At 48.7% G+C, this 23,028-nt stretch overlaps 1 protein-coding gene across 2 annotated transcripts in view; it reads right to left on the reverse strand.

The window, feature by feature from the left end:
• OCA2 (OCA2 melanosomal transmembrane protein) overlaps nt 1-23,028 on the reverse strand; it is a 156,465-nt gene that overhangs the window by 19,317 nt on the left and 114,120 nt on the right. For both annotated transcript variants that reach the window (XM_037132735.2, XM_053658817.1), the window contains exon 23: nt 22,763-22,856. In XM_037132735.2, the coding sequence (XP_036988630.2) occupies nt 22,763-22,856 (94 nt within the window). The remainder of the gene's footprint in view (nt 1-22,762; nt 22,857-23,028) is intronic.

Here is a 23,028-nt window from a genome sequence, read left to right on the forward strand (position 1 = left end):
CCCTTCTCCTCTCTCTAAAAATAAATAAAATAAAATCTTTTAAAAAAGAAAAAAAGTAAATAGCATGGTGGCCGCCAGGGGCAGGAAGTGGAGAGTTGTTTTGTGTTGAATGGAGCTGGAGAGTTTACACTTGGGAAGACGAGGAAGTCCTGAAGAGGGAGGGATTGGATGGTGGCAACGGTTACATTACAATGTGAGTGTACTTAATGCCGCTGAACTGTACACTTATAAATGGTAAAGACGGTGAATTGTCGATATTTTGGGCATTTTATCACCACCACAACTCAAACAATGGTCGAGTACCGCACACTCACCACAATGACTGCGGTAATAAGCCCGTGGCACCTGTTAGCAAAAGCGTGGAAAAATGCAGATTCGCGCGCACTGCTGGTGGGAGTGCAATGATCAAAAACCATATCAAAAAAAAGTTCAGCAGTTTTTGGAAATTTAAACACACGCCTACCAAATGCCCCAGTCATTCCACTCCTAGGTCCCGACCCAAAAGAACGACTATGCCCCAGGAAGACTCTTGCTTGAACGCTCGCAGCTGCCGTATTTGTAAGAGCCGGCTGCTGCGCGCGGCCCAACGTTCTCCCAGGGATGGCGAAACACACTGCGGAGTATAGAATACTACGCGGCCGCAAACAGGGGTGAACCATTGATACACGCAGCATACACGAATTTCAAAGTAATTGTGCTTAGTCAGAAACAGCACAAAATAAGCGAATGTGCCACATAATTGCATTCACATAAAATTCGAAAGTGCAAACTGATTTATAGCGACAGAAAGCAGATCTGCAGTAGTTTGGGCGGGGGCGGGGGGGATATGCCTGTGGGAAAGGCCCTGGGTGTGTTTACTGCTGGTTGTGGGAAGGACACACAGGTGTATATATTTCAAAATGCCAAATTTCACTTTGAAACATTTGCAGTTGATTGGCTAATGCTGCATGAGTGAGAATACGTGATTACTCAAAATAGTTCATTTCTTGGATAATGGTTCCCATACTACTGAAAATATAAACCTGAGACTGTTCTGGAAATTACTATTATAACAGAGTCATATCAGCAACTTGGTTTTTGATAAATTGGATAAATCAATGGAAAAAATCTGCAGTTTATTGCATGTCAACTGTACCTCCATAAAACTGCTTAAAATAATGAAACTATGGCAGAATATAGCAAAATGTTTAAAAAAAATGACTACCAAAATCTTTATTCATGCCATCTTTTTTTAAAGGTTTTATTTATTTTATTTTTAGACAAAGGGTAAAAGAAGAGAAAACATCAACATGTGGTTGCCTATCACACGCCCCCTACTGGGGACCTGGACCACAACCCAGGCAAGTGCCCTCACTGGAAATTGAACTGGTGACCCTTTGGTTCACAGTTCAACACTCAATCCACTGAGCAACACCAGCCAAGGCTCACTCAGTCTTTAAAAAAAAACCAAAACTCATTAACAAACCCACAGGCACATCTCACCCAGAAATTTTTCAAAGAAAGGTAAAGTTGCACCCTCTACCTCTGTCTGCCATACAGGGTTTGGTAAACTAGACATTAATATTTTGCTCCCCGGTTGTGGGTTTTGACCCAAGGCACATAAAACATTTGCACACAGGAAGGAAATATTAACCTATATTCTTTGTACTTAAATTGTCATCTTGAAACTTAAAGAAAAAAAGGTGCCCACAGTGAGTTGGTGAAGCAAGGATGCCCCATTTTCATGTGGACGGGAATAGCATCATTTCTTAGGAGTTTGTATTCAAAAGAGAATTGCCCGCAGCATTTTCACGTAGAATGTTCTTTTTGCTTTCCATAATTCACCCTGCAGTCTTCTTCCCCGAGGGCCTCTGACGAAAATAGAGCCATACAATGTGAGCACCACAAAGGACTTCAGGGACCATCTGGTGCAACCTCTTCTTTTTTGGGTGAGGAAACCAAAGCCCAGAAAAGGGCAGGTGCCAGGGGAGTCAGAGGGGAGGAGGCTGGAGACAGCCCCCGGGCTGCGCTGCGAAAGACAGCAAAGTCACCAGGGCTGTTGAGGTGACTGTGGCCCAGAGCTGAACACCCCAATCATCTGTGCCAGATGGAGGCCAAGTCCTTGCATCCTTCCTTCCTTCCTTCCTTCCTTCCTTCCTTCCTTCCTTCCTTCCTTCCTTCCTTCCTTCCTTCCTTCCTTCCTTCTCTTGTTCATTCAATTCATCAATTTTACCTTGGACCCCCAGGAAACACAAAGAGCTTGTTAGGTTCTCTCCTCACCACTGTTACGACCCAGACCATCATTTTAGCAAGATGTATGGACATTTGTCCTGGTTGGGTAGCTCAGTTGGTTAGAGCATTGTCCCAATATGCCAAGGTTGCAGGTTCAATCCCCAGTCAGGGTACATACAAGAGTCAACCAATGAATGTGTCATGAAACAACTAGGCAATGTTTCTCTCTCTCTCTAAAAATCAATTTAAAAAAATCACTGTTCAAAATGCTTCCCCTCCAGTGATGGCCCCGACTTTGGAAAGGACTTCCGACCCCCGTAGTAAAAACTGACAGGCTCAAACCAGGCACTGATGAAAGGCATGTGCAACGCGGGGCCTCACTACCTGTCCACCCGCCGCTTCACACTCGTGCATCACTCTGTGCCTGGACCAGACATGGAAACCACCCCTCACACCACCCACCGGACAGGTCAGCACACCCAGCCCACCCCTCCCCCAGGGCAAGCCGCCAGCTTCTCCGCCTGGACAACTGCAGTCGCCCTACATGTCCCCAGCTGCCCCGTGCCCAACCACAGAGCAGCTAGCGTGACATGGACAAGCGAGGACCCAGTGACACCACGGCCCTGCTCACACCTTTCGGTGGCTCCCCGTAAGCGTCCAGGCTCCACCCGGGTCCCTGAGGCCCTGCCTGGCCTCCCCCCACCGCCCCCCACACGCTGCAGGGCCTCCACCTGGGTCGTTTGCCCAGTGCCGGCTCCCCAGCATCTGCTGACTTGCCCTCAAGTCTTTCAGAACCGAGGGCATCTCCTGGAGTCCGGGCTGACCTCCTCGCAAGGAGCCCCACCTGACCCCACCAGGCATTGGGTGACTTATTTTCCTCAACAGCACTCACACCACCTGGAAATGCGGGTGAGCGTGCACACACATTCACACATGCACACATAAGCACACCTCCGGAGCTCACCGGCCAGCCTGGGGACGGCGGACACCGCCCTCTGCAGGCAGAGCCTGGCTCTGCACCCCAACCCCCGGCTTACGGAAACAGACCAGGGGCTCTTTGAAAAGCTCTGCTCAGCCAGTGCGATGACAAGAGTGGTTTTCTTTCCTGAGAATCTCCTTCTTTTAGGGGAGAGAAGATTATTGTTAAAGTCCATTTTCCCCAAGGGAGTGAAAAGGCTGAGCAATGAATCCACAGCCTGGCCACTTAACCAGGCATGAGCCGCCCCTCCATAACCCGTCAGCAGCCCTTCGGGGGCAGGAGGAACGCGCCCCCCACCCCCAACCCCGTGCAGGTAGGAACGAGGCAAAGCGAGTGTTAACCCACGTAGGGAGCTGCTTCACACCTGTCTTCGCTCTGCTCTGAAGTGACCGTGGAAGCAGTGGAGACTCAGGGCAAAGGGGATGGAAACCACCCACTTGCCCGATTATTTGCGCTGGGGGACGTGCCACTGTCCCCGCTCCACGTGGGGGTGCACGCGGACGCAGGCGCGTGTACAGAGGAAAAGAGTCCACAAGGGGCGCTGTTTCCGTCCCGTGGCAGCGAGCCCGCGCTTCCCAGGGGAAGTGGCAGGGCTGACAGTGGGCCAGGTAAGTGTACAAGGAGGTGCCTGTCATCCAGAAACTTTAGTGGGAGGGACAGAGCTCAGAGAGGACAGCCGTCTGCTGTCTCTGCTGTAGATGCACGTCTGCGTCATTCCAAACCCATAGGCCAAGGTCTAAGCCCCAGTGCGATCGCCTTGAGCGGTGGGGTCACGGGCAGGCCACTGGGTGGTGAGGGCAGGGCCTTCACGGGTGTGACGAGTCCCCTTAGGAAAGGGACCCCAGAGGCCCCACCATTTCTCTGCACAACGTGAACACATAGAACTGGCAGCCTGACTCGGAAAGGAAGCCAACGGTACCAGCACTTTGATCCCAACGCCTCCAGAACCGAGAAAAGCGAACGAGTGCTCTTTGTAAGCCGCCCAGGCCACGGTATTTCATTCCAGCAGCCCGGGCTTCCCGAGACATTGCCCAGTTGTCACAGCGTCCTTCTGGGCCAAGAGGACTGCTCAAGGACCTGAGGACTGGGCTGGCGGGGGGCTGGGGGAGGGGATGGCTGGGGTGGGGGGTACGACCGGGAGGCAGAACTCAGCTGTGCAGTCCCAGAACTGCACTGCGCGCCCGCACCAACTGGGCTTCCCCCAGGGGCTGAAGCCACGTGGAAGACCCTAGGAAACAACTGTCCCAGATTGTGGGGGACAATCTGTATTTCAACGCAGCACTGCCCTTCTCTTCTCAGGTTTCGGGCTTAAATGTTTAGGACAAGGTACCAGATTGCGGATAAAGGCAGGGTGTGCTGAAGCTGGGGTGGGGGTGGGGGGCGGGGGTGAGCTGTGCTTTCAGGGCAACAGGGTGTCGGGAAGGCAGGTCTTAGAAAACTGGCCTTGGGCACCGGAGGAGGGCAGCGAGACCCGGGATCAGTGGGAAGCTGCCGCGTAGGCGGCCGCAGGAGGCGTTATTCCCATCGCAGCAAGGGACACCCTGCTGACGCCCAGTCTTCTCTAGACCTTGTCCCTCTTCTTCTCCTCCATGCTGTCACCTTTCCATCCGGCTTCCACTGTCCCCTCTGGGGACCCCCCATGCGTCCTCCATGCCTCCTCCAGGCCGCCCAGCCTCACGGCCCCTCCCTTCAGCCTTCTTTCTGCTTCACATGAACCTCCCGATGGGGTCCCCCTTCCTACCTTCCCACTTCCCACTGTGGATAAAGCTGAACCTCACTGCTCTGGGGCATTTCAGCGGCTTTGGGAACAATGGCTTTTCCCCACCCCCTCCTCTGTGGCTTCCCATTCCTGCAGAACTGTTCTAACTTTAAAAATTGTCCACTTTTGAAGCTTAGGAAACTCAAATCTATTGATTTTTTTTTCAATATAAAAGTCAATCAACGAAAAACAATGGTGCTGGCCGGGTGGCTCAGTTGGTTGGAGCGTAGCCCAGGGTGGCAGTGAATGCAGCCCAACACAAAATAGTAAATTAAAACACGATGAGATGTTTTTTGTGATTACATGTCTCAGTGTATTTGGTGTGTGGCCCAAGACAACTCTTCTTCCAGTGTGGCTCAGAGACGCCAAGAGGTTGGACACCCCTGCCATACACCAAAAGACTGCAGGTTCGATCCTCAGTCAGGACACATATGTAGGTTTCAGGTTTGATCCCCATTCTGGACGTGCACAAGAGGCAATCGACTGATGTTTCTCTCATATTGATGTTTCTCTCTCTCCCTTTCTCTCTCTAAAATCAATAAACATATTTTCAGGTGAAGAGTAGACAGATATATAGATAGATAGATAGATAGATAGATAGATAGATAGATGATAGGAATGGCCTAATGCTGTTTCAGAATCTCAGCAATACTGTGATGGAAACATCTTTCTCCCTCTACAGGGACACAGGATGACAGCACCTGGGGTTGACAGGCCCATGTCACTTGAGCGAGGGGACGGTGTTGCTTTGTCATCATGACCCAGTCATGGAAGTCACATGGGCCTCAGCTTCCTTGCCCACAAGTGAAGCGGGCAGGACCTGGCCTCCAGGTGGCCTCAGTGTACCAACACGGCAGGTCACCAAACAGCAGGCCCTGGGCTGGGCCCAACGTGAGCCCGCCCCACACTGACCTGGGCAGAGAGTCTGACGGGGCTTCCAGCCCAGGATCACGTCCCTTTTATCTCAACCTACTTCATAAAAATACTCTCCAGTCGAACTGGGACATTCTCTGAATAACTCCATAAATAATTTTCACAAAAGTTGAGCACTGTCATCACTGCATGGATAATGAGGCGGGTGAGTCAACCCGGAGGCCCGTGTCAGGGTGGACGCCCGCCACGGTGCGTCAGGCGCATTCCCGGAACAAAGTCTTCATTTATCAAAATCCACCACGGCCTTCTGCCCGCCAAAATGCCTCACAGCATTTCACCCGCGCGGAGCACTCTACATCTTTAAGTATTCAATTATAAAATGGCAAGTGCTGTCCAGAAGAAAAATGCTTCAGGGAAAATATTTTGTCATGTTGAGTTATTCTCGAAAAGAGGAGAATTGTACCCATTGTGCAGGGAAAGGGGACGGATGTGCTTGCTTCTCTCATTAATCACACTTGCGGCGATCGCCACATAACCTAAGATGATGGCGGCGTTTTGCCTGGATGCAAAAATGAATAAAACTTTTTAAGATATACACTTTACATTGCAAGGATTCATTAAAGGCAATTATATGATAAACTGAATGGTTTCCCTGGCACTGCATTTTAGTGAAATCACTATTCATTCCAAGTTCTATTGGCTTGCTTTTCTTTGTATAACGTGTCCGAATATTTCTTTCCCAGGGAACAAGACAATAAGCCCTCTTTTGCTGAGAGGAGGAGGCATGTCATGTAAAGGATCCTCAAGGTGCACACCACCCTCAGCGCAGGGCATCTGTGTCCCCAACTTTCCTGCTGGGACTCCTGGTCAACTAGAGGTAACACACGCAAGGCCACCCCTGTCTGCAGCTGGTCACTGCTGTGGGAGGTTTGGTCCAGGCAACCTTTGCAAGGATGGCTGTGTGACAAGTAGTCTTGAAATGCAGACACATCTCCAGTTGGGGCACAGAGAAGGGAGGCTCAGAGTCGCAGGTAGGACACTCGAGGTCCCTAAGCTCAGATGCCTCTCCTGACGTGACCACTGCATATGCAGCTGGTACCTGGTGCTCTGAGTCGCCCCATGGGAACTGAGGCCCCAGACGGGCTCCAGCTCCTGCTCCAGCTCCTGCTCCAGCTCCTGCTCCAGTTCCTGATCCTGCTCCACCTCCTGCTCCTGCTCCTTCTCCAGCTCCTGCTCCAGCTCCTGCTCCAGCTCCAGCTCCTGCTCCTTCTCCAGCTCCTGCCTCAGCTCCTGCTCCAGCTCCTGCTCCAGCTCCTGCTCCAGCTCCTGCTCCTTCTCCAGCTCCTGCCTCAGCTCCTGCTCCAGCTCCTGCTCCAGCTCCTGCTCCAGCTCCTGCTCCTTCTCCAGCTCCTGCCTCAGCTCCTGCTCCAGCTCCTGCTCCTTCTCCAGCTCCAGTTCCTGATCCTGCTCCACCTCCTGCTCCTGCTCCTTCTCCAGCTCCTGCCTCAGCTCCTGCTCCAGCTCGTGCTCCTTCTCCAGATCCAGCTCCTTCTCTAGCTCCAGCTCCTGCTTCAGCTCTTGATCCTGCTCCTGCTCCACCTCTTGCTCCACCTCCAGCTCAGGCTGTGCCATGAGTACCACGTCCTTTGAGTCTGACCCCAGAGTCTCGTGTCTTCTGCCTGCACCCATGACTCTGTCCCAGGCTAACAGGTTAACTTACAGTTAGAGTAAGTTTCTGACAGAATCTACTGCAATATCCTTACAAAAGGAAATGAGAGCCATTCTGTCTCCTCTGCCTTACAGTATGACTGATGGCATGACGGGGCTAAGGAATGCAAACAAAACACCCCCCCACGAGAGGCGACCTGACCCTCCATCCACCAGCCGTCCACTCGGGCACCAACTCGAAGTGGTAGGACTGGGAACAGAGGGAAGGGGGCAGAACGCAGACTCCCTGACAGATGTAGCTGCGGCCGAACAGACCCAGGAGGATGGAAGCGTGATCTTCAGAGTCACAGAAGACTGGGGAGCCTCTAAGTTCCCCTGATGCCACCTCCATCTCTAAGATGTGATGGAAGATTTGAAGAAAAGAAGGCACAGGCAATCAGCTCGGATGCAGGGATTTTGAGAGTAAGTTGCTAGTGAGGCATCCAGAATTATTATTTTTAATTTAGGGAAAAGCAAAGAGGGAGTTCATCTATTTTCAGGGAATGTAAATCTCCCTAGAGTATCTTTTAGGAATCTACAAATGATAAACCAAAGCCCAGGAAAAAAAAACCCTGAAAACATCAAGAAAGAGTAAGTGAAGATTTAATGAATGAAAAACGCAAAAGAGCCCAGACCAATGTAGCTCAGTGGGTTGTACGTCCTCCCACAAAGCCAAAGGTCACTGGTTCGATTCCCAGTAAGGGCACATGCCTGTGTTGCAGGTTTGGTCCCTGGTCAGGATACTTGTGAGTGGTAACAGGTCAATGTTTCTCTCTCATATCGATGTTTCTCTCCCTCTCTTTCTCCCTCCCTTCCCCTGTCTCTTCATAAATACACATTAAACATATCAAAAAGAGAACCATTTGCCTGACATGTAAGGAACAAAAGACATTAAAATCCATTCTGTATGATTAGCACACTGCTTGCTTCCCATCTGATGAGAGTACTTAAATTATAATACTGCTCATTAATGCTACTGAATGACTGTGTCCCCTCAAAATCCACATGTTGAAGTCCTAACCCCAAGTGTGACTATTTGAAGAGAGCCTTTAGGAGGTAGTTACAATTAAATGAGACCCTAAGGGTGAGGCCCTATTCAGACAGGGCCAGTGCTTTGTAAGAGGGACAGACACCAGAGCACTCGCTCTGCCACGTGAGGACACGGCAGGAAGGTGGCCGTCTGCGAGCCCAGGAGAGAGCCCTCACCGGGAACTGAACCAGTCCCCACCTTGGTCTCGACTTCCAGTCCCCAGAACTCGGGGCAGTAAATGTCTGTTTATTTAAGCCGCCCAGTCTGTGGTATTTTGTTGTGGCAGCCCAAGCTGACTGATATAATTAAGGATATTTCTGCCCTGGCCAGTGTGGCTCAGTGGATTGAGCACTAGACTATGAACCAAAAGGTCACCAGTTCAATTCCCAGTCAGGGCACATGCCTGGGTTGTGGGCCTGGTCCCCACCCAGTAGGGGGCGTGAGAGAGGCAACCACACATTGATGTTTCTCTCCCTCTCTCCCTCCCTTCCCCCTCTCTAAAAATAAATAAATAAAATATTTTAAAAATAAGAATATTTCCAAAGGCTGTGGTATTTAGACTGTTTAGTCCTGAAATGGCTTAAATATTTAATGAAAAATTTCTAAATCATATTAACATCACTATTCCTGGCCATATACAAAAATTAATGGATGAAACTGGGATCCTTTCATTTGATTACTCTCCCTGACATCAGGGTCTTAAAAAATAACAAAATGCCCCATTTATAACATTAATGTTACTAGCATACCTAAAATTCACAGCCCAGAATGGCAAGCTAATTATTGGATCCTGCTTTTCTTTATTAAATTCTAAAGTCTCAGCATTTTGTCTAAGCAAGGTATGCTTTTATGCCTTCATCACACAAAACTGAGATTCCTACCAGATAAATTTTTTTAAGTTAAACATATTTTTTAATCAACACTTGCAAAATTGGGGCAGCCACTGTGGAAGGCACTTTGGCAAGTCTTAGAAAGCTAAATTCAGTCTCCCGAGGCAATTCCGCAGCCAGGCTCCTAGGTGTTTACCCAGCTGATTGGAAAACTCTTCAGCCCACGCAACGAGCTGAACGCTGTGAGTCTTCATGTTTATCACACCTTTGTCATCATTAACAGACCACTGCCGGCAACGGAAGCCAACAAAACCCCTGCGCTCGGTGAACTGTTAGACCACAGTTTACCCACACAACGAGATACTGTTCATCAATTAAAAGCGACCAAATTAGCTAGCAGACCCAAAAAAAGACACTCATTAAAAAATGCCTTTTTTCAATGAAAAAAGACATTTCACTTAAAATGAAAACACATTCATTTTAAATGCATACGATTAAGCGGCGGCAGGGAGGGGGAGACTGTCTTCAAAGGCCACACACTATGTTTCCGCTCTCAACAGGCAACACTGTGACGATCACAGAAAAGACAGTCCCAGGCTGGGGCCGGGGGAGGAGGAAAGAAGTTAAACAGGAGAAGCACAGGGATTTTTCAAATTGCAGCAACTATTCTGTTTAGCACTGTCCTTGTGGACATGGGGAACTACGCATTTATCAAAGACCACTGCCATCCACAGCACAAAGAGTGAACCTTCATGTATGCAACTTTTTTTAAGGAGGTCAGGGCCCCTGGGATGGAACACAGACTGGGGCAAAATAACGTCCTGCGTTTTATTTAAGTATATGAGACGGTGTCTCTGAAGGACCACCAGGGGGTGCTGGTCTGAAGGGCTGGAGTGGAGCCTGGAGGACTGAAGGGAGAAGGAAGGGTGTGAAAGCCCCGAGGCCTAGCAGAGGGAGCTGGTTCTCCTGGGAGACGGGCTAAGCATTCTGACATGGCTATAAGAGTGCCCGGAACTGAACAGCTGAGCAATGCATGTTGGGACCGGGAGCTATGCTCACGGATGGAGTGGGAGGTTTCAGATCAGCAAGAGGAGGATGCGGGATTTAACTTTATGTTAAAGGACTAGAGTGGGAGACACCCTTTACAGCTTAATATAAAGCCAGGTAACTGCATCAGAAATACCTATCGATCTGTGTATACAGATACAGGTTAGAACACACACACACGTTTCCATGTTCCATCAGGGGAGAGCACCCAGAAGTGGTGACACCCCAGTATGAATGAGCACACCCGCAGCCCAGATCTTGGTTTCTAATGCCCTTCCCCTTTCAAAGGAGCCAGGGCTCCTTGGAGAAACAGCTGCTTCTAGGGATGGAGCAGATAAAAAGAAGATGACCTGGGGCACACTGCAATGCTGGGAAGCAAGAAAGACCTCAGACACATAAAAACCCACAGCACTGGGCTGTGTCAATGGGGGGGGGGCGGGAGCCAACACAAAGAGCCCCTGCAGCTCAACCTGGAATAAATTGAGTTAAAAATAAGTAAAGTAATATTGGATTGTATGTAACTCAAAGCATAACACAAACTCCCATGGGTTCATACTGATATAAATAAATGCCTAAGTATATAGCAGGGGAATAATAAACAAATTTGCACAGAAGAAGTCCTCTGTGCACACCCCACCCTGCACTTCCTCACAGTCCGCAGGTGGGGCTGGGAGCAACAGTGTAGTGCAGAAACTAGACAAATACTCTCACAGCCCAGGGGTCAAGTTCACCTCAACAGTGACAAGTCCTGTTGATAGCATGTACCTTTGACAGCATGTGACAAAATGACTCTTTAAGGCTCTGGTCTTTCTCCCCCAAATCCGCAGTTCCTGTCAAATCATGAGAATAACATCAGACAAATCCCAACTGAGTGCTGTCCTCTAAAACGTCTGACCAACACACAAATATCAATTGCCAAGGGCATCGGAAATGAGAAACGTCTGAGAAACTGTCACAGCCAGGAAGAGCTCTGGGGACTACCTGCAACGTGTTACCTGGGAGGGATCCTGGAACAGAGTGGGAATTGGGGGGGGGGGAAGAAAATCTAAATAAAGTACAGACTGTAGTTAATCCACACTTTCCTTTATTTTTATTCAAAAACAACCTCAAGTGAGGCCCATGAACTGAAAAAATAAGTAAATAACTTAGCTCTAAAAACTATACACAGAAGAACAATTTTTCAGTCTTCGGGTTATTCTTCTCTGTCACCGACTTTAAGGAGCAACGTGCCTTTGGGATTAACTAGCTGCTAAAATATTTCAAGAGGCTCTAACATAAGTAATAAAAGGTTTGTGTGAGTTTTCTCCTGGGTTCCTGGGTCAGGCGGCACAGAGAGAAATGGGTGCTGCGCTGGAGGGAGAAGCGGGCTCCCTCTCTCTGCCAGGCAAGGTCTCAAACGATCTTTGATATTCCATAAATTATTGGTTGGAAAATGCCAAATTCCTTTCAAGTGCATGCCTTCTAAAGCCCGCAGCAACATGGGGGAAGCATGGGTTTGAATGTATTTGTTTAGGATTTATGTGCATTTTTGAGATGGAGATGTATTTTATCCGAGGTGAGCAAGATTAATTAGCTCATTTTCCAGAGCTGCTGCTTCCTTCCCTGAAACATCAATTCATACAGAGTTGCACAGATAAGAGAAATTTAACTGACAATCCGCAGTTGGAGCCTCTGTCTCTCTCTCATGTAAATACACAGAGGCACATGTGGACATGCATGCATAGTTGTATGTGCATGCAAACACACAGTTGCACACGTGGGGAACATGTATGCACTCACACACGGGTATACATGTGTGCGCGCCGGACCATCATACAGTTCACACATGTGCCTGCACTCATGCCAGGTGTGAGTCCATGTGGGTTTGTGGTCACATGTGTGTGCACATGCACAGAGATGCATGCAGTCACCCACGTGTGTGCGCATGCAACACTCATATAAGCACACGCATGCACGCGTAAGCTCATATACATGCATGCATAAGTGCTCGTACACACACATGCACCCACACACGCACAGACCCACAGACACAGGCATGCCCCGCACATGCTCCCCCACCACACACCCACACCCCACCTGCAGTTCCATCCCTCCTTGTCCACATTTTAATTAAACATGTTTGCTTGCTTTGATGCACCACGGATCTGACAACGGAACTCTGTTATACAGTGTCCAGTAAAGCTTCAGTCACAAAACCAGCTGAGTGGCCCATAGGCGACCCATCCCTGGAGAGAGTGTAAGTACAAAGATGGTGTGCGTAGCACACCATTCATTACTAGACTGCAGTGTAACTTGTCACGAATCATAAAACTATCCATTTAGGTCTGTTTCTGGGCTCTCTAATCCCTGCCATTGGTCCCTTTTTCTATCTTCACGCAAGTACCACACTGTTCTATTCATTAGAGCTTTGGGATAGTTCTCGGAATCTGCTAGCATTTCCCCTCAAGCATCGTTTTCCTTAGACACTAACAGAAAAAGGAGGGAGGAAGAAAGAAGGAAGGAAAGAATAGGTAGTGGATTTTTTTTGATAAATCAGATACTGATAATAGTGATTATTTTCTTTCCTATTGTAATGACAGATTTACTTTGCCCCAAAATAATAAATGTATCATAGATAAAAATTTATTTAAGGCCATGTTCACCTAATGTTAAAACAACTGGTCAACCCAGGGAAGTCTAACAACATAGTCCAAGATGAGGAAACACTTTTACTTGTTTTTTCCTTTTTAATTAGTTATCTTTGCATCTGCTGGATAGCATCTCTACCATAAGCCCAGTTAATTTTTAAATAACTAAGAAGGGGTACTGAAAACTGAAAAACACCTTTATTCAATTATAAAATTAGTAATTTGTCCACACACAAAAATTATTTCTAAATTCTATATTAATTCATAGTACTGCCAGTTATGTTTGAAATTTTTTAATGCATTAGTTCCATCCCTACAACAATGAAAATAATGTGACACGGACTTATGTCCTAATCAATATGCTCACTTAAAAAGCATTTTGGCCCTGGCCACATAGCACAGTTCGTTAGAGCATCGTCCTGATACGCCAAGGTTGAAGGTTCAATCCCCTGTCAGGGCACATTCAAGAAATAACCATGAGTAAGTGGAACAACAAATTGATGTTTCTCTGTCTCTCTCTCTCTGTCAAATCAATAAATACAATTTTTAAAGCATTTGAAAAGAACAAATCAATATACACTGACACATTAGGTAGCCAAAAGTGCCTATGAACTTGAATTAGAGAGAATAATGAAGCTCATCGATAGCTTTGGACTATCAATAGGAATCTAGGTGACTTTTTCAACTCCACAAGCTCAAAGCGTAACCTGTATCAAAGTACATCTCAAAGCCATTTTATATGGTGCCTTTATTTTTTTAATTTTGAAGGTGTGTTAAGTATTGTGATGTACAAAGTAAGAGGAAATTATCACAGCCTTGAATTGAGGGCAGCCAATGAAGACATGCTGATGTGAAGGAAGGAAATAGTTAAAGTAGCACTTATGTGAAATTGAATTGCCAAAACCTAAGTTTTTCTTGTTAAATATAAGTTCAATATAAAAAACCAGGTCAAAGATCAGTAACTTTTCTAGTTGGCAATTCTCCATCTGGAAATTGGAACAATGGACTATCGACAATCTAGCCAACTCTCTCTTTCTGAGCTCAAATCATTTCCACTTGAAATGCCTTAATGTTCCAAGCAAAGGTGTTAGATTTAATGATCCACATAATTTCTCCTTTATAATTGCCTGTACAACCAAATCTCATTAAAAATACCAGTTACAGCCCTGGCCAGTTGGCTCAGTTGGTTAGAACATCATCCTGTGCACCAAAAAGACTGCAGGTTTGATCCCTGTTCAGGGTATGTACCTAGGTTGCAGGTTCGATTCCCAATCAGGGCTTATATGGGAGGCAACTAATTGATGTTTCTTTCTCTCTCTTCCTCCCTTCCTCTCTCTCCGAAATCAATGAATGTATCCTCAGGTGAGGATTAAAAAAAAAACATAACCACAATGAGATACCACTTCATAACCTTTAGGATGCTATTATCAAAAACACAGAAAAATAACAAGTATTAGTGATGATGTGGACATATTGAAGAATGAAAATGGTGTGGTCACCGTGAAAAACAATATGGCAACTCCTCAAAAATTAAACATATAGAATTATCATACAATACAGCCATTCTACTTTTGGGTATACACCCAAAAGAAGGGAAAGCAGGGATTGGATCAGTTATTTGCACCTTCACATTCACAGAAGCATAATTCACAAAGGCCAAAAGGCAGAATGAACCCGAGAGTCCAGTGATGGGTGAATGGATAAGCTGCATGTGGTGTATCCATGCGCTGGTGTATTTTTTTAGGATTTTATTTATTTGTAGAGAGAGGGGAAGGGAGGGAGAAAGAGTGGGAGAGGAACACCAATGTGTGGTTGTTTCTCAAGCGTCCCCTACCGGAGACCTGGCCCACAACCCAGGCATGTGCCCTGACTGGGAATCGAACCAGCGACCCTTTGGTTCAGGGGCCAGCGCTCAATCCACTGAGCCACACCAGCCAGGGCCATACACTGGAGTATTGCTCAGCCTGAAAAAGGACGATAATTCTAACACGCGCTACAACGTGGATGGACTGTGAGGACATTACGCTGAGTGAAATAAGGCAGACACGGAGAACAGCGCCTGTACCATTCCATTTACATGAGGCGCCGTGAGAAGTTAAGTCTATAGGGACAGAGAGCAGGATGGTGGCTGCCAGATGCACAGGGTAGGGGAGAGAGGGGAGTTACTATTTAATGGGGTCAGAGTTTCCATTCGAGAGGATGAAAAGGTTTCTAATGATGACAGCGGTGATGGTTACACAACGATGTGAATATACTTAATATACTTAATGCCACGGAACAGTGAGCTTAAAAATGGCTAAGGCCCTGGCCGGCTGGCTCAGCTGGTTGGAGCATCCTCCTGTGCATCAAAAGGTTGCAGGTTCGATCCCCGGTCAGGGCACATATCCAGGTTGCGGGTTTGACCCCCAGTTCCCAGTTGGGGCGTGTACAGGAGGGAACCGATTGATGCTTCTTTCTCACGCCAGTGTTTCTCTCTCTCTCCCTTTGTCTCTCTGTAAAATCAATGGGCTTATGCTTGAGTGAGGATTTTTTTTAAAGGAGAAGATGATAAATTTGATGCTTTGTATATTTTACCACAATAAAAAGAGAAAACAATGTCCATTAGAGGTAATCACCTCTACATCTCTGAAAATATTATCACTAACTCAAATATCTGGGACTCAAACTGTCTCACGATATTACGTGTCAGGGTCCCCAAGGCCACCGCAGGTTCGGTGACAGACTAGAGGGCTCCCAGGACCCGCACACAGTCACACTCAGAACCACGACTCACTCAGCGAGAGGACACAGGCGAACTCGGCCGAGGGAAAGGGCTCCAGGTGGGGTCTGGGGACACCAGGCACCGGCCTGTCCCAGCGGGGCCCCACGGGACGCACCAGCTGGGACAGCTCCTGGGAGGTGACAGCTGCCCGGGACGCTCCGCAGGGTCCAGAGCCAAGGGCATCCATAGGGCTGGTCACTTTGGCACCTCCGCCTGGACAGACCCCGGCTCCAGACCCCAGAGGGGGGCAGGTCTCAGCTGAGACCACGTCGTTAGGGCCAGCAGTTCAGCGCAGTGAGGCTTCCTATTACTTAGGAGGTGGGGACACCCTCCTGGTTCCCAGAGGTTCCCAGAGGCTGGCCAAGGGCCCACCAAGCACACAGGACTTTGTTTTTTTCTAAATACTTAAAAAAAAAAATCCTCACTCAAGGATATACTTCTATTTACTGATTTTAGAGAGCGGGGAAGGAAGAGAGAGAAACATTGACTGGTTGCCTTCTGTACACGTCCTGACTGAAGATCAAACCCACAACCCAGGTATGTGCCTGGACTAGGGATCGAACCTGCAACCTTCTGGTGTACAGAATGGCGCTCCAACCCACTAAGCCACCTGGTCAGGCTCTGCACTCTTGAGTGGCCCCGTTGGAGCGCAGTTAGGAATTTAAAAGTTTTCATTAACACCTGATCCTGGGACTTGAGTAACGCGCAATCATTACACCGAGGTGACACCGTCACACACTGGACAAAACTGAAAACTGACTCCAGGTGGTTCCCTGAGAAGTGACTGCTGGGGACTGGGTGGTGCCCCAAAGAAGGTGGGCGCCCCTGCAGCCCGGCCGGCTGGGAGGCAGCCCGGGCCGTGGGCGCCTCCCTCCTCCCGCACCTGCCTCAACCCAGCGTGGGGGGGGGGTGCACGTGCACATGTGTGTCCCCCCATGCTGGGCGCTCGTCACCATGGTTTCCATACTGAAGGGCTCGTTCCACTCAGTGCCAGAAAGACACAGGGACCTGCCCTGCCCAAGTCACAGAGGGGCCATCAGCCGCCAGGGCCTCCTGGGGGAAGAGCCTGGGCTCTCGGAGGCTGAGCTGCAGGGAGGGGGAGGCACCTGGGCTGGAAGTGGACAGACAGACAGACGGGTGCTTGAGGGCCACAGCCATCCCCACGGGGAGTGGGCGCTGAGTGACAGCTCTGTGACGCAGCCCAGAGGGTCCACGAGAGCTCAGGCAGAGGACGGAGGCCACCCGGTCGCCGAGGAGATTCAGGGGGACGCCAGCCTCCATGGTGTCTCCTTGGAGGAGGCCACGCTGCCTGAGGGGCTCTCCACCCACCCTTGACCTCTGCATGCTCCCTGCCCCTCCCCCTACCCACGACACCTCAGCCAGGTAGCAGGAGGTGACAGGCCCTTTCCGCTCTAACCTCACAATGCCCCCTCGGTAGTGCATGTGACAGAGCGCATTCGATGACACTGAGGGAAATAACATGGTTTTCTGCTTCTCTCTTCTGTGCTGCTGACCTGGCGTGAGGGCTGAGGGGACAGAAGGGAAAGCCAGCCTGGACTGGGCGTCAATACAGGGAACCCGCAGAAGCCATTTCCCAGAGGAGGCGTTCTGTGTGACGGGATCGAGAAAATCCAGGTCGGTGTCCCCCAGAACTGGCGGGTGGCTCCCTCCCTTTACACAGCTGTCCCCAACTGGGAGGTGGCTGCGGATGGGGAAGAGAGGGTGATATATAGATATATAAGCAACCGATTGATGTCTCTCCCTCTCTCTTTCGCTTGGTCTCTCTCCCTTCCTCTTTCTCTAAAAATCAATAAATACATCCTCTGGTGAGGATTTAAAGAAAAGAGAGAGAGAACCAGATATTCAAGATTAAATAAGAAAACAGAGGACAAAACTCATTTGATAAGTATGAGAAGAAAAGGTAGTCACTAGAACAAAAATATAACATTTCCAATACCAAAGAGAAATTTTACAAAATAAAAAAGCAAAAACATAATGCAGAGAAATGAGCAAGTAAAAACAATGTATGTAGCAATATGATTAAATCATATGACATGTGTATGTCATATTGGTAAATGTAAATGGGCTAAACTCACGTATTAAAAGGAAAAAACATTTTAATTTTGATTCACAAAACACACACCAATGATAAGAGATGCACCTAAAATGTGCAGACAGTCACTGCCCCGAAAAAGACCCACAGGCGGCCGACGGGGTGAGAGAAGGCACTGGACACCACAGGCCGTTTGGAAAATTCAGATGCAAACCACAGGGAGACCCCACCACGTGGCTCCAAAGTGGCTGGAAATGAAACTCGGGAACCCACAGAATGGAAACAGGTGAAGTCAGATCTCTCACGCACTGCTGTGGGAATGTCAAATGGGCCCACCCCCTGGAAAATCATCTGATCTGACAATGCTTTAAAAACTAACTATACAGCCCTGGCCAGGTGGCTCAGTTGGTTGGGGCATTGTCCTGTGCATCAAAAAGTTGCAGGTTCGATTCTCAGTCAGGGCAAATGCCACACCCCAGTGGGTTGTGGGTCTGATCCCTGGTCGGGGCATGGACAGGAAGTAACCAATGCATGTCTCTCTCTCTCTCTCTCTCTCTCAAATCATGAGCATAACCTTGGGTAAGAATTAAAAATGTAAAAACTAACTTCACACACTACCTTTTGACTCAGTAATTTCACCCCAAGGAGAATTGGAACCTACATTCAAAACCTGTCTGTGAATATCACAGTAACTACTCAATTACCACAACTGCCCCGAACAGCGAACAACCCCAAGGACCATCAGAGGACGAGTCACCAAACGGAGGTGGTGTCCCCGTGTGGCCCGTGGTGCAGACTGCGGAACGTGCCTGAAATGACCCGATGGATCGGCAGGCGCCCTGGTGAGTGCAGAAAGCCGATTCCAAAAGGTCACCGCTATCATATGATTCTGCCAACATGATACTTTCGTAATGATGGAGTTTCGTAATCCTGGAGGACTGGTGGTTGAGGGGTTCAGGAGGGAAGGGGAATGGGAGGGAGGGGTGTGGGTGGGCGTGGACGTAGCATGAGCGGGCAGCAGGAGGGACCCCTGTGGGCCTGGGTCACCGGTGCCATATCCTGGTGGTGATACGGTACCACAGGTTCTTCTAGAACTTACTATCGGAAGTGTCTAAGTTAAGGATATGTGAGATCTATCTGTGTCATTTCTTACGCGGTTCTACAATTACCTTGAAAGAAGTTTAATTTAAAAATTTTAAGTGAAAACTAGAAATATCTAGAAAAGAATCAAGGTGAAGTTTACCCGTTGGGAGATAGAAGAGAAGCTCCTGAAGATTCCTAATTCTGACTCTGGAACATCTGAAAGCCCTTTGCCAAACGTAAACTACAAAAGTAAGCTAAAAACACAGTCACAGCATATATATCCGAACTGATTCTTTTAAATGTAAAGAGAGTTCCCCAAAATAGGAAAAGTTCACATCCCTCAGTAGAATGACACAGGCAAAGGATATGAATAGCAAGTGTATGAAATAAGAAATGCGAATCTCCAGCACTTACAGAAGAGAGTTTAATCTCAGCGGCATTAGCTGAGCAAAATGCAGGTCTATTGTTAGCCTCCCAGAGGGAGCAGGGGTGGGGACAATGTCAGCAGTAGTTGTCCTTGAGGTTCAGGGACATGAGGGGACAGCGTGTCTGGATGCTCAACCTGTATTGAGGTTTGGGGTTTTTTTTAAAGATGCTATTTATTTATTTTTAGAGAGAGAGGAAAGGAGGGAGAAAGACAGGGAGAGAAACATCAATGTGTGGTTGCCTCTTGCGCGCCCCCTACTGGAGACTAGTCCTGCAACCCAGGCATGTGCCCTGACTGGGAATCGAACTGGCAACCCTTTGGTTCGCAGGCTGGCACTCAATCCACTGAGCCACACCAGCCAGAGTTGTATCAGGGTTCTTATGACATTGTTCCCACGACCAGGAATTCTATGTCAGGAAATGTACCTTCAGTTGTCAAGTGAAACAACCACTTGGCAAGTACACAACTGTCTAACCCCTTCTCTGTATATCCGAAACTAATACAGAATAATACTGAATATCAACTATAACTAAAAAACTAAAAGACTTTTTAAAAGAGTGAAAAAAGCTTTATCTGTATAGATATTCAACACAACATTGGTTATGATAACAATGAATATGAAACAATGTAAATAAATGCTCAACAAAGCTAAAGTAGCAATATTTCCACATGTCAGAGTTATAAATGTATTCTATTTTGGAGGAGTAATTAGTGGACTAGTAAAATGCTCACAAGTATTAGGAAAAATAAAAGGCAGGCTACAGAGTGATTAAAACATTTTGTTAACAGCCCTGACCAGTGTGGCTCAGTGGGTTGGGCATAGTCCTGCGAATCCAAGGGTCACAGGTTCTATTCTCAGTCAGGGCATGTGCCTGGGTTACTGGTTCAGTCCCCAGTTGGGGTGGGTACAAGAGGCAACTAATCAATGTTTCTCTCTAACATCAATATCTGTCTCCCTCTCTTCCTCCCTCCCTTCCCTTCTCTCTAAAAATAAACGAATAAAATCTTTTTAAAAATTTTGTTAACAAATATATTTGTATCATCTGACAGGGAGGGAAATATAAGAAAACAGATCATATTATGGTCAGTGGTCATTTCTGGGGAGAAAAGTTATGAGTTACCTTTATACTTTATCTTTTACATAGATCATGGAAAGCCACCTTCTACGGAAAGAAATTTTTAAAGGCGGTAAAAGTCACCTTAGTACGATATCAATGCTAAGAACCTCGTGCAATAAGCGCCCCAGGACAACTCAATGGCCATTCGATGGGACAACTGCTCTGATGTCTGAGCGGCTGGGACCTGACGAGAAGAATGGCCACGGCTTGAAGCAGAAATGGAGCCAGGCCGAAATTAAACATGGGGCTTCACCATGAACCATGGAGACACTTTCTCTCCATTTAAATAGAGATACGTGATTCACCCAACTGGCGTGCCTCAGTGGGTTGGACACCATCCCCCAAAGCAAAGGGTCACTGGTTCGATTCCCAGTCAGGGCACATGCCTGGGTTGTGGGCCAGGCCCCCAGGTGGGAGCATGTGTGAGACTCAACCCATCAATCTTTCTCTCTCTCCCTCCCTTCCTCTCTCTCTAAAAATAAATAAAATCTTAAAACCAAAAGAACTATGTGATTCCTTAGGCCTGGTGAGGAGCTGTTGAGGAAGCCCTCTGGTAGTCCAGCCCCAAGCTTTCTGAGGCCGCCAAGTCACTGAGACCCGCCCCATCTCTGACACCATCTCTGGTCACACTGACCCGCATGCGTCACAAAAACGTGAGTCCACCAGAGAAGTTCACAGCGCATGTGCGCCACCTACTGGGTTCACACCGACAGCGCATGCGCACCACCCATTGGGTTCGCGCCCATAGAGCATGCGCACCATTCACGGCCCTTGCACCCTGCACCTGGCGCATGTTCCCCATGGCAGGACACTGGCCTTTCCCCCCAAGCAGACATCCTGGCACTTACTCCCAGAGACCAGCCATTGCTGCTCAATGGCCGTGAGGGTCTCGTGTCTGGAGTCCAGTCCGTGGCTAGCAGCAGTTGGTGGGGGGGGGGGGGACACTGTGTTGTAGATGACACCAGGGTCACTGGGGTGACAGCCCCCCACTGTGCAGAAAGTGGGCCCCTGGACAATGGGGAAGTCTGGAATTACTGGGGTAAAGGCTGCCTCTACAGGTCTCTGAACCCCCCGTTCTTGGAGGTGCTCTGGGCCTGGACCCTCCCTGAGTCTGGGGCAGACACGAGGTGATGGCAGGGTTTGGGCCATCCTGGTGCCCCGACATTTGCTGCAGGAAGGCTGTGCTCAGGAGAGAATTCTCCTTACGTGACAGCATCGTTGCTTTTACACTCAGCAGAGGCCCAGAGTGTAAACGGGAAGTTGGTTGAGTGTTAAGTTCTGGACCCTGTCCCTTAACGTCAGGCCGACAGTGAGCCCCAAGTCCCCCAGGAGTGTCATTCAAACCAACATCCTGGCAAAACTACCTCTCATTGCTCAGGACCAGACACCACTGGCACAGTAAGTCTGCAGGAGGCAGGGATGGAGGCCAGCCCTCACCGGGCATGGCAGCCAGGGCTCTGTCCCCAAACCTGGGCCCGGCAAGCAGAGCCCAGCAGAGCCCTCCGTGGACCACAGGTGGTCCCCCTCAGCCAGCGCTGGCGTCACAGATCTTTAGCAGACCCCCATCCCTGCAAGCCCCCACCCGGAGCCACAGCTCTGAGCTGTCCTCCTGACAGGTGCCCGGGCAGACCCGGGGCCCTTTCCAGCGGGGGCCTTTGCACTGGACAGTCCAGAATCGGGGTGTCGGACTCTCATGAGGCACCCTTGTCATGAACAACCAAGGCATAAGTCCTCACGGGGATTTTCGAGAAAACAGCGATCTGAAATGGCCCGGCACGCGCGGCTCTTCAGACTCCCCCCGCGTTCATCAGAACGCCTGAGTCAGCCTCTGTGTTGGGAAGCAAATCCCAGCCATACATTTTTTATGTGTTTTTCTCTGAGCTAACCTCAGCTACACCAAAGACTCTGTAATCACTGCAAACACACCTATCCTAGTATTTACGAGATGCATTGCCCTTTTTTTTTAAATTTAGTAAGCTTAGAGACTTTTGAAATAGAAACAGAAATTTAAAATAAGGTTTGAGCCAAGCTGGGTGGCTCGGTGGGTTGGAGAGTCATCCCATAAACCAAAAGGCTGCGGGTTCAGTCCGTGGTCAGGGCACGTGCCTGCACTGCAGGTTCAGTCCCCGGTTGGGGCACGTACCAGAGGCAACCACTCGGTGTTTCTCACATCAATGCTTCTCTCTCGGCCACCCCCTTCTCTCGCTCTAAAACCAATATGTGTATCCTCAGGTGAGAAAAATAGGCTTGAGAATACCTGAAAAACTCCATGAAAGAGAAGCCGTAGCCATGCTGCTCCGCGATTCCTGCGCAAACAACGTTGGCTGATGCCCCCATCAGAGTCCCATTACCTGCAACCAAAATTTAAAAGTAGAGTTAGCCCTGGCTGGAGTGGCTCAGTGGATTGAGTGCCGGCCTGCAAACCAATGGGTCACCAGTTCGATTCCCAGTCAGGGCACATGCCCGGGTTGTGGCCCAGGTCCCCAGTAGGGGGCGTGTGAGAGGAAACCACACATTGACATT

This window comes from Artibeus jamaicensis, unplaced genomic scaffold (genome assembly GCF_021234435.1).
Source record: "Artibeus jamaicensis isolate MK-2021 breed Jamaican fruit bat unplaced genomic scaffold, CSHL_Jam_final scaffold_612, whole genome shotgun sequence".
Taxonomy (NCBI): Eukaryota; Metazoa; Chordata; class Mammalia; order Chiroptera; family Phyllostomidae; genus Artibeus; species Artibeus jamaicensis.